Source organism: Perna viridis, chromosome 10, assembly GCF_037379345.1.
Source record: "Perna viridis isolate PV_CMFRI_1.1 ecotype Kerala chromosome 10, ASM3737934v1, whole genome shotgun sequence".
NCBI lineage: Eukaryota > Metazoa > Mollusca > Bivalvia > Mytilida > Mytilidae > Perna > Perna viridis.
The window spans coordinates 23,072,212-23,084,668 of record NC_142454.1 but is presented as its reverse complement, the minus strand read 5'-3'; the positions used below and the strand labels follow the sequence as shown (position 1 = coordinate 23,084,668).

Here is a 12,457-nt window from a genome sequence, read left to right as displayed (position 1 = left end):
ATTGTTGGGGTTGACGCCTGAGCAGTAATGTTTCAGCTATATTTAGGCGATGAACATGAAATAGATGAAAAATGAACATGAAATATGCTGAAAGGAAAACTGGAACAGGACACAAAGTATTGGGGTCAACAATTTTTTATTGCCACTTGAAATTGGGAGAGGTGGGGTTCGGCAATTTAGACTTCTGTGGCGGTGCCAAATGGTTCCTACTCCGGTAGAATACCAAAGAAGGGTTCTTTAACGTGCAAGGAACGTGGCATCTTTCCCAACATGTTGCACCACTATGATTTTCCGTATTATGGCCTGACAACCCCAGCATGTTAAATGCCAGGGTTACCCCTTTCCATCACACGGGGCACGCAACCCAGTTTCTTTGTGGGCAGAACGCCTTTAGCTCCCCACCAGAGTTCTGAGCACTATTTAGTTGCCTTTTACAACAAGCTTAGCGCTGCTACGGGTCTATTCTTTTGACACCTGCCCGAGCCCTAAAGCATCTTCAATGAGCTGTTTGACAACATCTGGGAAACAGTGGAATTCTGGTTACATCATTAAGCTTCCAGAAAGGGCGACTGGAGAGGAATTCAGCTACATTTCTAAGAAAAGTCTCAGCAAGAGTCATTCTGGAAAGAATCAAGGCAGCAATAGATACAGACCTAGAAGACTGAGAAGTATAACAATTTGTTTTTGATGAAATACCAAGCTTGAAGAACATTTACTATTTTTTTCATTCGGAACTATTTGGCCATTTCTGCTACACTAGAAATCCTGAACTTTTCGTATGATTTAATTAAATTCTGTCAGATTATAATGGTATTGAAAACTCGTCCACTATGGATATTGCTAGAAAACATTCGAAACTACTAGCAATTAATTTCTACAACAGCACACTTACATTCAGAACAACTTTGCATATAGAGAGAGTTTTCTGTTTATGATGTTTCCGGAAGGAATGAACAAACGTAGTACTTTCATATGGGTGGTGCTAAAATAAGCTATGATGAATATAATTGATTTTAAAGGGATATTTATAACCTACATATCCGACGCTCATTGCAGAAAACAATAACGTACGTACGTACAACGTACGTCTTCTTCGCAGCATTTGTCAGCAGTATGGATTTCAGCATATGAATATTACATATATATAGAGAAGAAAGAGTACCTAGACACTTCTTTCAACGTTGAAAAAACACTGCTAATCTGAAAGAAACACATTCAAGATTTCTCCTTACACAAAATATGAATTTAAAAAAAATAGTGGACATTCATGATAATCCAAATTGCTTAATTCTTTGTAAAGGTTAAACGTCCCATTCTATGCTGGATGGGGAATGGGGAAAGTGTGTAGTTGATGGGGATTTTGAAGGAAGAACAGCACTATTTATTTCCCGTAATCGACAATAGTAAAACTTTTGAAACAAATCACCCCTTTAAAACAAAGACGGTGCTATAAAACGACTTTTTCCAGTCATATCTTTATTTTCTTAACTATAATTGTGACAAAGTCATGGCAGAACTTTCTCGTTTCTTTGGTATTTAAAGCAGATGGTGTTGAGGTCAAAGTTCCCCCTTTTTCTGCGAATGGCACATACATTTTTACAAAATTATTTTTATATAAACTGGTTTTCAAAAAATATAATGCAATTTTTAAAAAGTATAATAATGTTAGAGCCTGGAATTAATAAAAACATTTTGGGTATCAGCACAATTTGTCCAATCACAACGTCTGGAAGTATTTTACCTGTAAAAAAGGTACACGAAAGGCCAACCTAAGATACTGAGAAATAGTACCGTTCTACCTTAATGGGCGGGATGGAGAACTTAGTTAATATATAGTCTTTGTTTGCATGGAAACTACAATGAATTTAATTTAAAAATGACAGTTTTAATGTTGAAGAATTTAGATAATTTTATATAAAATTCAATTTTAAAATGTAAATATTTGATACAGAAAAATGCAATTGAAAGTTTATGAGATGATGGGGATTTTTCTATGGGGAATGGGGGATGGAACATGGTATGCATAAAAGAGAGCTGTATTTCACATAGACCTTTGGTTCAGGTGAGTTAAATACCTTCTCATTTCAAACGGTAGACCTCAATGTCTTAAAAGATCGCCACTGACATTGCGAAGAAAATGAATCCGCCATTTTCGTAACAAAAACGAAATGGACATAATCACAAAGCTATCATGAACATAATTATATGGAATCACCTAGCTACATGTAGGTCAGATCATGATATGAGGCAGGTGTACCCTGTAAGAGTATGAAGTTGAATATAATGATATTTATATAAAAAAATAATCATGCCTTTTACAGTTCAAATAATCATGCCTTTTTACAGTTCAATCTATACATTAACTAGGACTAATTTAACAGTTCAATCTATACATTAACTAGGACTAATTTAACAAAGTGCATTTAAGATGTAATCAATGAAAATTTTGTTACTGTTAAAAATACGAAACTAGTAAAGATCTTTATTCAGTGCTACTGGTTTTTCTACGCATACTGATCTAATCCATTTAGGTAACCATGTTAAATGCACACTCAGGTATTTTCCTGTTGGACTCAAATCGGGCTCTCGGTGCTTCTAGTATTATAAGTTAAATTCATGTTGATAACCATTTTTCGGACATCGTCCTTTAATATATGAGGCGGATGTAGCCGGTCAGGACGAAGTTAAATACATTGATATATATATCTTTTTTAAATAATTATGCCTTTTTGATATAAATTTGTAAACATCAATTTGGATTCATCTTCCTTCATAATTTAACAAAATTTTCAGACGTGAGCTATAAACATATCAATATTTTTTAAGATACAAAAGTACTGAAGATACTTTCTCGGTATTACAAGTCAACTTCTAGTCTGAAATGCTTCTAATTAATGTCAAAGACTAAATTTGTATTGATAACCATTACGAGAACTTCGTTCTTATTCAAAATATACATAACAAATAGAGAAAATCTGAAACCATAATCAAGATGCAGCACCGAATATCTTATCCTTTATCCATTTTTCATAATTATTGTACATTTTCTGTTCAAATTGGTGAGAAATGTCGCTTTTTTTGTTCGTCATTTCACAGCAATATTGAACCATAAACAAAATGTACTACTAATTGAACAAGTCAGAAGTCGTATGTCGATAACTTATATGAGTTATTCCCCTTTTCTGTCAAACTTGATAATTTTGCAGTGTTTGGCTCATTATAGACATAACTTAAAACTGGTAGTTGATAAAGTTGAAATATTAACGTCATCAGAACTGTCATTGTTTCAATTTGATTAAAAGTCTACATTTATCAATTTAATGAATTTTATTCTTATTTATTCATGTGCACATACTGCACGAGACTCGCACGAGATATTAAGGTTCTTTGGAAATTATGACAATGAATTTCTATTCTGATTATTTTTTTACATACTTTACCAAACCAGGTGACCGGTTTTAAAGACGTCCCGGAGCCTGCTGTTTTGATCCCACCTGATGATTGCACATTTCTTTCATTGTGGTGTGACCATTTCCTTTTAAAACGCACGTACCATTCAAGCATGATTATTAAATTAAATGATCAGATATGATCTTGAAGAATCGAATAAGAAAGAAAAAAACTACTGTTTGTATCTTTTTCATATTGTCGAGAAAAAAACTTATTTGGAACAAACCACGCAGGTGAAAGAATAACCATCGGTGTAAGGAGGACATCTTAAAGACCCACAATGTGCCTTCACATTTACGACAACTTTGCTATTCTGGTGAACTAAATGTCCACCGGAAATACTTTGATGGTTGCTGTCGACACAAATAAAGGACGACCCCGATGTGTGTGAATGGTGGCTAGATCCAAGGTACCCATGATACTCCCTTTTCCACCCAGAATAACAGGTGTCCTTTCCTGGAATCATAATAGTGGTTGTCACGTGATTACTATTGCACACAGCGCATGGTATTTCTTCGTAGATAGGATTAGGGTGCATTCCCCAGAAATTTGTACCGTATTCTACACCGTACATCCTACCATAATCGTAAGAATCAATTTTTGTTGCTCTTAATTTTGGGTCTGGTGGTAGACATACGAAGTCAGGTGAACTTCCGGTTTCATTGCTGGCGCCTCCACCAACATATCCTTGAAATATAGAAAAATAAATGTGATACACGTAACAACATTTATTTATAGATAACCATGATTTACCAAATGTTCTCTGTGTAAAAATCGATCATTCAGACTGAAATTTATTCTGTAATTTCACTCTCGGGCTTCATCCCGCAAAAACATCACAAGAATATCAATCCCCCTTACACAAAAATTAAAATAAATGCTGAAAATAACACGAATATTGAAGGAAATCTGTATAATAAATAGGATAATCGATTGGTTATTCACTCTTTTCAGTGAAATGTTCTATTATTATCTAACTTTGTAAACCAGTCAACACCCTTGTTTGAAGTTGCCAATTTATCTTATCTTTTCATCAAGAGGTCACACCTAATGAAGAAGGAAATTATCAAGCAATGAGAGTAGATAAGCCAATTTATATTACAAAATAAGGTCATCAGGTAAAACGTAATTACCACAACATGTTTCAAAGTTGGACGATTGTAAAAGTTATCTAATGATATATAGTTTAAGCCAAGTACTGTAACAGATATACAACCCTAAGATGCAACTCAAGCCTCACTACATAAGGTGTAGTATGAAAATCCAGTTGTTATTGTCTAACTTTGCTTATGAGGGACTTTTGGTCAAATGACTATTTTATCAATGATACACCATCATGTTATCATTGGTAATATGTCGACATAATAGAATATGTAAGAATATCCAAGAACAGAGTCATATTCTACATTCTTGTTATAAGTTGTCATAATAATTACAATCACTTCAGAATTACACATGTCATTAATATGTTTATACCCTACAGATGAGATCAGGTCTAACCTCTCAGGAGAACCGTCATGGGAGACGGCTCTAAGACAGTTCCTTAAGTGTCATAAAACAGTTCTAGAGCCAGCTCCTCCGACAGTTCTACTAGCAGGACCGGCTCTATGAGAACATTTCTACTATTAGAGCCAGCTCTTTTGTCAGTTTTAGCAGGACTGGCTCTACGATTACAGTTCTACTAGTAGAGCCGGCTCTGAATTATCAGAAGAGCTAGCTCTAGAACTGTCCGAGAACTATTCTAAACTTGTCATAGAACTGTTCTTCTGAGAGCTCTGGGACAGTTTTGTGAGAGGTTAGAACTGATCTCATCTGTACATATAGAAGAACGTCGCTGCTCCGTTACTATAAACAAATGTCTTATTTTGTTTATATTGTAATGTACCTGAATAAACCAATACGGTATTCTGTGCTTTACAGTCGGTTCTTCCCCAGTGAACATATGTGGATGAAATAGCTAAAAAAAGTTTAACACGTGGTTTAGTCCTGTACAAAGTTAATTGACCCGTTTGACTCCCATACTATTGCGGTGGGATCAACAAATGTAATAAATAAATAAAAAAAAATGTGGTTGGTCTAATATCTGACTTTCCGAGCGAACTTTTGCGTTTCGTTAACGAACTTATAAGTTTGAAAGAAATACCAGTGCATTCTCGGTTCATTATAAATGGAGTTTTCTCAAATGTTGTTGTATATCATTTTTGTTTTTTGGTTTTTTTTTTTTCGTTTTTGTTTTTGCTGTTTTATTTATTTTTTGTTTTGTTTTGTTTTCTTTGGTTTTTTAGTTTTTTGTTGTTTTTTGGGGTTTTTTTTTTGTTTTCAAGTGTTTTGTTTTTGGTTTCTTTTTGCCCCAACTTATATCATGCATTAGCTCTAACATGTACTTACCTTCATTCAGTGACGTCAAATTTGCAATTTCCTCCCCTTGTCGCTTAATAGTATCGACCTGCTGCTGCAAGATATCCCTTTGTTGTTTGATCTCTGCATTCTGTTGAGTCACCAAGGCCTCCAAATTAGATAAACGGCTAAGTACATCTTGATTATCAAGCAAGAGACGCTTTCTTCCTTGTGTTGCATTGAATATAAGAGCAAACACTATTACAAGTTCGTGCAATTTCGATGACATGATATGCGAAATCATTATGACAAATATGTGTATGATTATACTTGCAATCACGCATTACAATGAATAAGTAGGAGCAACATGTGAATCGGGACACTGTTTTCTCTTAAATTTTCTTTGTTTCATTTTTTTATTTTATTTATTTTTTTTATGTATTCTGTCCACTGTATAAAAATTTTGCAATAACTCCTGCATTTATATTTTTAGTTTTAGTATTGATGAAAACGCTATGCATCGTTGACAGATTTAATAAAGCATCATAGGGAACATTGATTAAACAAATCATTATCAAACTAGAACTATTGAATCATTTATCAGTTTCTACCGTTCTATCAAAAATTTTGATCTAGCTTTTTACAATATATTTGTATATATCTTAGTCCATGGTTAAATCCCGCCATTTTTTGTGCAAATAAGTACAGTACACTGGAAAGTACTTTGTGAAATTCTTATGAGAAGTACTCACGCCTTTTGAAAATGTTCATACCCTGTACAGCATCCAGCAAAAAATGAGAACAAATAGCTTATGTTATATTTTTGCATTGTGAAGAAAGGGATGTCAATTACATCCTTTAAGTATGATTTTTTTCTCCAAAATTAAACTGAACGATTCCCTCCTAGCAGACACTGTCGATATGACTTATCTTCATTTAAAGAGATTCCGATCTAACTTGACCTATAGTTATCCATGCTCCAGTATTTTGTTTATAAATGACCGGTTTTGTTTTGAGAGTTTTTCATAGAATCGAAAGGTTGCTGTCATATAAATAAATGGTATGGCACTGACTTTTTGGTGTTTGGATACTTACTTCAGTATGAGTCAATGGATCTCTCTGGAAGTGTTCCATGAGATTCCATTCCATGAGACTGGGATTGATTTGTTTTTGGTAGTGATTTGCACCGTTAGGAAATCGGTGTCAAAAGTGGCCAGAAACCAGCCTTTACTGATTCCCGAACATAATTATAGTAAAATTGAATGTTATAAAGTGGCCCTACAATGGTCCACACGACAAAAGAACAAAAGAATGTAACTTTAACGGTACACTGTATATACTACAAGTGTGTATCTAGAAACCTTCTTTAGTCTCTATAAAATTGTGCCATAATGTGTCATACCATAAAGGTTAGACTGTGATGTTTTTTTTTTTTTTGTTTGTTTGTTTGGTTTTTTTTTTTTGTTGATTATGACTGTTAGTTTCTTTATTGTTTTGTTTCTATAGGAGACCAACATTAAAAGTGATTGGACCTCCATTAAATAGAGCCAAATTTAAGGTTCCATTTGATCCGAGTGTTGATGACACTTAACCTTTGCGAATAAGAAGTCAATAAGGGACAAAAAGGCATTTATTCTTCACCATCACTAACATAGTTTGATTTTAACTTAAATTGAAAAAAATGTGAAATGCTAAATCCACCAACGCGTAAATGGGGTAATAGAACCTATTCCGGTAAATACTTGATATGTTGTCCGTTTTTCCAGGTCTTCCATTATTTGTGAGGTGTAGCTATTTATACGAAGAAACAGGCTGTTAAGAGTAAAACTAGCACAACAGTCCATCGGTACGTAATGGATCTGATAGTATATTACACTTCTGTAGAAAAGCATCAACTAGTGAATCATTCATACTATCTACTATAAGAGAATGGAACAACTTATGCGAAGACGTGCGAATTGTAAATTCAATATCAAGATTTAAACGTGCAATCCGAAGCGAAAACTCCTTGCATAAACAAGACATTACTCAATATTTCAATTCTTTAATTTAATCGTAAATTAAATATTTGTTTGACCCAGCTACGATGTTCTGCGTCTTTCCTTAACTACGATTTACAAAGAGTCCATATTGTAGCTGTATGTAGTTGCTGTGCTCCCATACACTATTCGAGAGTTTGCGCTTAATTCCTTTCAGAATGGATGTTTCACTGCTTACCAGATGTATTACTAATCTAACGTACGAAGAAAATTCACTTATTTTTTATAATTTCTTCATATTTATTAAAAGATCAAAAATATTTCTGATCTAATATTATGGAGGTAAAATCAGTGTCACACAATAACGGCGCATCCATCCATCCACTTTAAGTAACAGTTTGTTTCTCTTCAGTTTCGTACATATATATTTATGAATTTTTGTTTGTTTGTTTGTTTGTTTTTTCTCTGTTTTTTAATTTTACCGTTGTTTTTCTTTTTTTCTCATTGTCCTGTTAAATCAAATTCAAAATTGTCTATGTATTGTATATTATTGTTGGAAGAAGACTTCATAAGTTGGTAAAATGTGTGTCCAATCCCTTTTGTGAAGTAAACAAAAAATGTTGTAAATTAAATTGTCCTTTTTTTTAATTGGACTGGACTGACTGTGAACTGTTCAAAAACTAAACTATATTTGATTTTAACCCCAAAAAATGCAAATTAAACCAAATACAAAAAAATTGACATGCTTGTCAGCTGAAATTTAGCTTTATTTTTAGCTCACCTGGGCGAAGGCCAGGTGAGCTATTGTCATCACTTGGCGTCCGTCGTCGTCGTTAACAATTTTTCAAAACTCTTCTCCTCCGACACTACATGACCACTTTGAACCAAACTTGATATGAATGTTCCTTGGGGTATCCTGCATAGAACTGAAGTTAGGATTTTTGATATGTTGAAAAACATGGCCACCGTTACTAAAAATAGAACATAGGGTCAGATAGTAGTTTTTCTCATACATCTCCAAAACCATTAGGTTTAACCAAATTCTTTCAATAGCTGAAATGATCCATATTATTAGGACTACAAAAGTCTTTAGGGATAAAAGTTGTCAGACGATTCCTTGTAATAGTTATTGCCCTTGAAATGGGAAGAATGACAGGTTTTTTTTACAGTTTACAGCTAATATCTTGAAAACTATGGTAGAAATTCTTAAATTTACTGCCCTTGAAAGACAAAATTCAACCAGGTGAGCAATTCAGGCTCCTGGGAGCCTCTTGTTAATTTTTTTTTAATCTCAGACCAAGTATTTACATATTAGCCAATGCTACTTAGTAAGGTATTTATGAGATCCGACAACATGATTATGGTTGATATTTAATAATCTGCAGTAGTAATTTTTATTATCTATTTTTAGATCTGACTCAATGTTGGCAAATAATTGTTTTTTCTTTTTCAGTTCTGATGTTGGGGGTGGTAAACATATTGTATTTTGTAAAGAAGCAAGAACTTATTAGTTATTAGGACGCTTACCCTACCGGCACCTGATCCATGCTCCCAGTTTTTAGTGGAGTCCGAGTTGCTCATTTGCATTTGTTACTTTGTAGGTATGATTTTAGTTACTTTATGTTCTTTGTTGTGTATGTCTGTTTTCCATGTCGGTCTTTGTCCCTGGATTACATTCTTTTGATTACCGCTATAACCTTGGTTCCCTTGATTACTCTTTGACTTATTTTTGTGTAGTCTCAGTTAATAAAACATATTTATTATTATCATTGTATACTGTGTGATGAAAAATTTAACGATCTTCATTTTTCATACATCATATATATTAAAATGTAAAGCAAGATTATTATATTTATTACACATGTATTATTATTATGGATGATTGTTAAGAAATGTAATCCATGTTGCAAGCAAGCAAGAATCATCACTCAGATGGCTCTAATTAAATTAAAATAATAATTCTATGTACTTGTCCCGAGTTTTGTCCCATATCATTTTTTTGGTCCAAAAACTAAACGTCATTAAATTTCTAGGTCTTTTAATAAATTTTCCATTGTATTTGAATCATGGATATTGGGTCACATGATGTAAATGTCTTGATGCATTTTTTTTTCGCTTCTTTGCTAAAGAGGTTGGATCGGAAAGGACAAAATTTGGCCCCCAAAACAAAGTCTTCATGAAAAATATGTTATGTTGTTTCTCCATCTCTTTAATGTGTTTTATAGTTGATTTGATTGGTTTATGGTCATAATTTGAACATATACTGTCATATGTGCCCTTCAAACATGGCTGAGATTGGGAAAATCTGTTTAAAAAAAGGCTAGAAAACACCAAATTTGTGCAGTTTTTTACTCTTTGAACAATGGCCACATGCTTTTTGACTCTCGTGCTTCATATATTTAGTGTTTAATTTTCAGTTACAACTCGCGTAAAAATGAGTCAGCAGATATGTAGCCACTACAAAGAAACCATCCTAAAAATTGCAGAAATGTTGAAAGTTAAAGGTTTTTGTAAAAGTTACATAAATGCATACTATTATTTCTGTAATAACGTAAAAAATCTTGTCAAAAACATCTTGAAATGTGGGAATTTTTGATCCGATGAAAACATGGCCGCCGTTACTGAAATTAGGAATTGAGACCAGTCAGAATATTTATTTGCATATATCTCCAAAACCGTTAGGTTTAACTAAATTCTGACTTTAATAGTGTTCAGCATTATGAGATCAATATGTGTGAAAACTAATATAAATGTTCTCTAGGTTTGAGCGTTAGGAATTTTTATGCAAGAAAAAATTTGGCCGCTTTAAAAAAAAACAAAGAACCAAACACAAAACAGAATGTTGCTTTCCAAGCCAAGGCTATTTAGTGCCTCAAATTTTATTTGTCATTTCTTTTAATCATGGTAAGTTGTTAAATCGCAAATAAAATATTTATATACTGACGTTATCAATGAAATGGAGAATTGCAGTGAATTTATTTTTAATTACCAAACACATATACGTCCTTTGACGAAATGGAAAATATTGCAATCTTCACTAACTTATAATCAATTTTCTGATAATAAAATTTATTTCAAATGAAATTTATTTTAGATTACATTTAAAAAAATAAAAGGATTTGATATACTTATTCTTATAATACATGTATATCACTGTGAATATATTATTTTAAGACGATTAAAAGATTGCTTTATGACTCAACATGTCAATAGCCTGATACAGGATGGATAAGAAAACAATGTCACTATAAATATATTAATTGGATCTGAAGTTTTTAATAGCATTAGATAGCATGAATGAATGTTTAAATTGGAAACAGTCGCCATACCAGACTGTCAAATCAAAGTCAGAAAAAATAAAAACATGATATTTAAGAAAATCCCTGGTGGGATAACTACTGAAATCCAGGGAAATCAATGTCAGAAAAATAAAAACATGATATTTAAGAAAATCCCTGGTGGGATAACTACTGAAATCCAGGGAAATCAAAGTCAGAAAAAATAAAAACATGATATTTAAGAAAATCCCTGGTGGGATAACTACTAAAATCCAGGGAAATCAAAGTCAGAAAAAATAAAAACAAGATATTTAAGAAAATTAAGTAAAACAAACAAGGAAGGTGAAGCAATTCCTATTTACCTATACCACTCACTCCCACTACCTACTCTTTCCCCTTAATTGTTTCCAATCCTCTCCCTTCCATATTTTATCCTTTACTGTCGAGCTTGTGATACTTTCTCAGTATAACACGGATACTGTCAAATAAGTTTCTTAATCAGGGGTATGCCAAGTCTTTGACAATAAAATCACTTCGGACGTTTTACGGTCGTCGTCACAATTGAATTGAGTTTCTGTCTAATAGATGTGACAAGATATTTTCAGTCAATTTCCACCACTGAACAGATTGACAATCAACCGAACTTAATACTTTATTACTAGCTGCAGTGGTGTAGCTCATTCGACCTTCTGTGTCGGAGGAGGTGCAAGGGCATGCCAAACTTTCTGTGTCGGAGGAGGTGCAAGGGCATGCCAAACCTTCTGTGTCGGAGGGGTATAAGGGCATGCCAAACCTTCTTTGTCGGAGGAGGGACAAGAGCATGCCAAACCTTCTGTGTCGGAGGAGGTGCAAGGGCATGCCAAACCTTCTGTGTCGGAGGAGGTGCAAGGGCATGCCAAACCTTCTGTGTCGGAGGAGGTATAAGGGCATGCCAAACCTTCTGTGTCGGAGGGGTATAAGGGCATGCCAATGGAGCTTCAAAAGATGCTCGTTTGACTCACAACAGTGTTACTCCATTGCTGCCTATAATCACACAACCATTATGTGAAGGGATGGCTTTGAAATTAGACAGATTTATCCGTACGTTTCATTTCCTTGGAATTCTTGACATTGGTACAGTTGTTCGCACGATGAATTGCTATGTGATATCAAGTTCAAGATCAACTGTTTTAGTGTTAATAGTTTGTGTTATCCCATGTTTTATGTCGAGTTTCGAATATCTACATTTAATTTGACCATTTCAGTTAATTTTCTGCAATTTCCTTTATTTTCATAATAAACCTTGCTGAATTTAATGATATCAGCCAGGTGTAAATTACTCCGTTGTTTTAGAAGGAATCCTCTGTGGCTAAGTCTTGACAGCGTGTGGTAGATCTACGTTATTGTAACTAGACTCTTACCATATTGAGGTTA

General features: G+C 33.8%; 1 protein-coding gene across 1 annotated transcript; it reads right to left on the bottom strand.

Annotated features, from left to right (window-relative positions):
* Window positions 1–3,626: 3,626 nt before the first annotated feature.
* On the bottom strand, window positions 3,627–6,140 carry LOC148605011 (uncharacterized). Its single transcript, XM_088550526.1, has 3 exons — window positions 5,839–6,140; window positions 5,336–5,407; window positions 3,627–4,137 (listed from the first exon to the last, which is right to left on the bottom strand). The coding sequence occupies exons 1-3, from the start codon at window positions 6,089–6,091 to the stop codon at window positions 3,662–3,664; spliced, it is 801 nt and encodes a 266-aa protein (XP_088406652.1). The 5' UTR covers window positions 6,092–6,140; the 3' UTR covers window positions 3,627–3,661.
* Window positions 6,141–12,457: the final 6,317 nt, after the last annotated feature.

Excerpts from the sequence above, each read along its gene's own strand:
- LOC148605011 (XM_088550526.1), bottom strand. The coding sequence starts at position 6,091 with ATGATTTCGCATATCATGTCATCGAAATTGCACGAACTTGTAATAGTG. Across the intron at positions 5,408-5,838 it reads TTTGACGTCACTGAATGAAG|CTATTTCATCCACATATGTT; the intron begins GTAAGTACATGT and ends AACTTTTTTTAG. Across the intron at positions 4,138-5,335 it reads TACCGTATTGGTTTATTCAG|GATATGTTGGTGGAGGCGCC; the intron begins GTACATTACAAT and ends CTATATTTCAAG.